General features: G+C 37.0%; 1 protein-coding gene across 1 annotated transcript in view; it reads right to left on the reverse strand.

Annotated features, from left to right (window-relative positions):
* LOC119588618 overlaps nt 1-1,261 on the reverse strand; it is a gene marked incomplete in the record, with an annotated part of 4,391 nt that overhangs the window by 752 nt on the left and 2,378 nt on the right. The window contains 2 exon segments of the mRNA XM_037937258.1: nt 228-436; nt 836-1,062. Coding sequence (XP_037793186.1) covers nt 228-436; nt 836-1,062 — 436 coding nt within the window.

The raw sequence follows: 1,261 nt of genomic DNA on the forward strand, positions 1-1,261 counted from the left end.
AATTATAGGTGGAATTAAAATATTTGGATTTGTAAAGTTAGTGAACTAAATTATATTCTCTGCATCCTGCAGCATTTATTGACAGTTCTAATTCTGCCACTGATCACAAAAAAGGTTATTATCCAGAGTAATAATAAAAAATGTAAAACTTTAGTTTGTAAAAGCTACTATGTCAATTCTAGGCAGCAAAACAAAGTCCATTTCAACAATATCTTTGCTCCACTTACCTCACATCCATTCCCACTCTCATTATTGAGGCGTGCAGCACAGCTTGTAAGTTCTGTGTTTAGTAATATGTATTCACTGTTAGTGTACTTGAGTTTGCTGAGGGCAGGTATGGCATGGGCAACTTCATCAGCAAAAAAACAGCACTTCTCTGGTACACATGCTGCAAGCACGGCTGAGGCTGTAGCAGGACCCACACCTTTCAGAACAACTAAGAAAGAATGGATGTTTGTATTACTTTCTTACCTATTTGTATTTATAATTAAGGTGAACAACAAAGCAATAAGAAATAAAGAGAGGGTATTCAGGAAAATATGCAGTTAAGATAAATCAGGGGACAGCTTGTAATACAGAAACAGGTAAATTGGATATTTGTTAACTTGTGTATGAGAGAAGTAATAGTTTCAAGCTTTCTTGTCACAGCTTAATCATACATTTTTTTTATGTCAATATTCATGCTACAAATAATTCCAAAAACTTTTACTTCCTAGCAACATGAATTCAAATTTCTTCAACAAAATACATGAAACACTTCTCCCAAACATTTAGGATTGCACACCACCACATGGAAAAGCTGCCTATGCCTTCAAAATTTGGGCCAAAAACCTACCAAGAGCTTCAATTGCTTCTTCAATCTTGCCAGCTTGTGCAAGCTTGATTCCCTTCTCTGTTGCACTCTTGACGAGAGATTCCTCATTGGATTCTGAGAGCTGGATCAGGCGAGGTCTGAACTTCCCCCTGGAGAGCTTCCAATCCATGAGGCGGACCAGCTCCTGCCGGATCATGTGGGGAGGACTACGTGATGCCACTGCTTCCCCAAGCTCCTCCTGGTACCATCTGAAAGATCAAAGGGAATCATTAAAATCTAGTCAATAGCACACATTTTTGCTGCCTTCAAATTTTGAATGTAATAAAAAAAATCTACTACATCTATACATGTGCACATAATATACACCCACAGTATTGTATACAAACACTCATACAACCACACAGATATAAATACTTATACAAACAGAATTATGAAGAAAAAAAAAAA

The sequence above is a fragment of the Penaeus monodon genome, chromosome 24, assembly GCF_015228065.2.
Source record: "Penaeus monodon isolate SGIC_2016 chromosome 24, NSTDA_Pmon_1, whole genome shotgun sequence".
In the NCBI taxonomy this organism is placed as follows: domain Eukaryota; kingdom Metazoa; phylum Arthropoda; class Malacostraca; order Decapoda; family Penaeidae; genus Penaeus; species Penaeus monodon.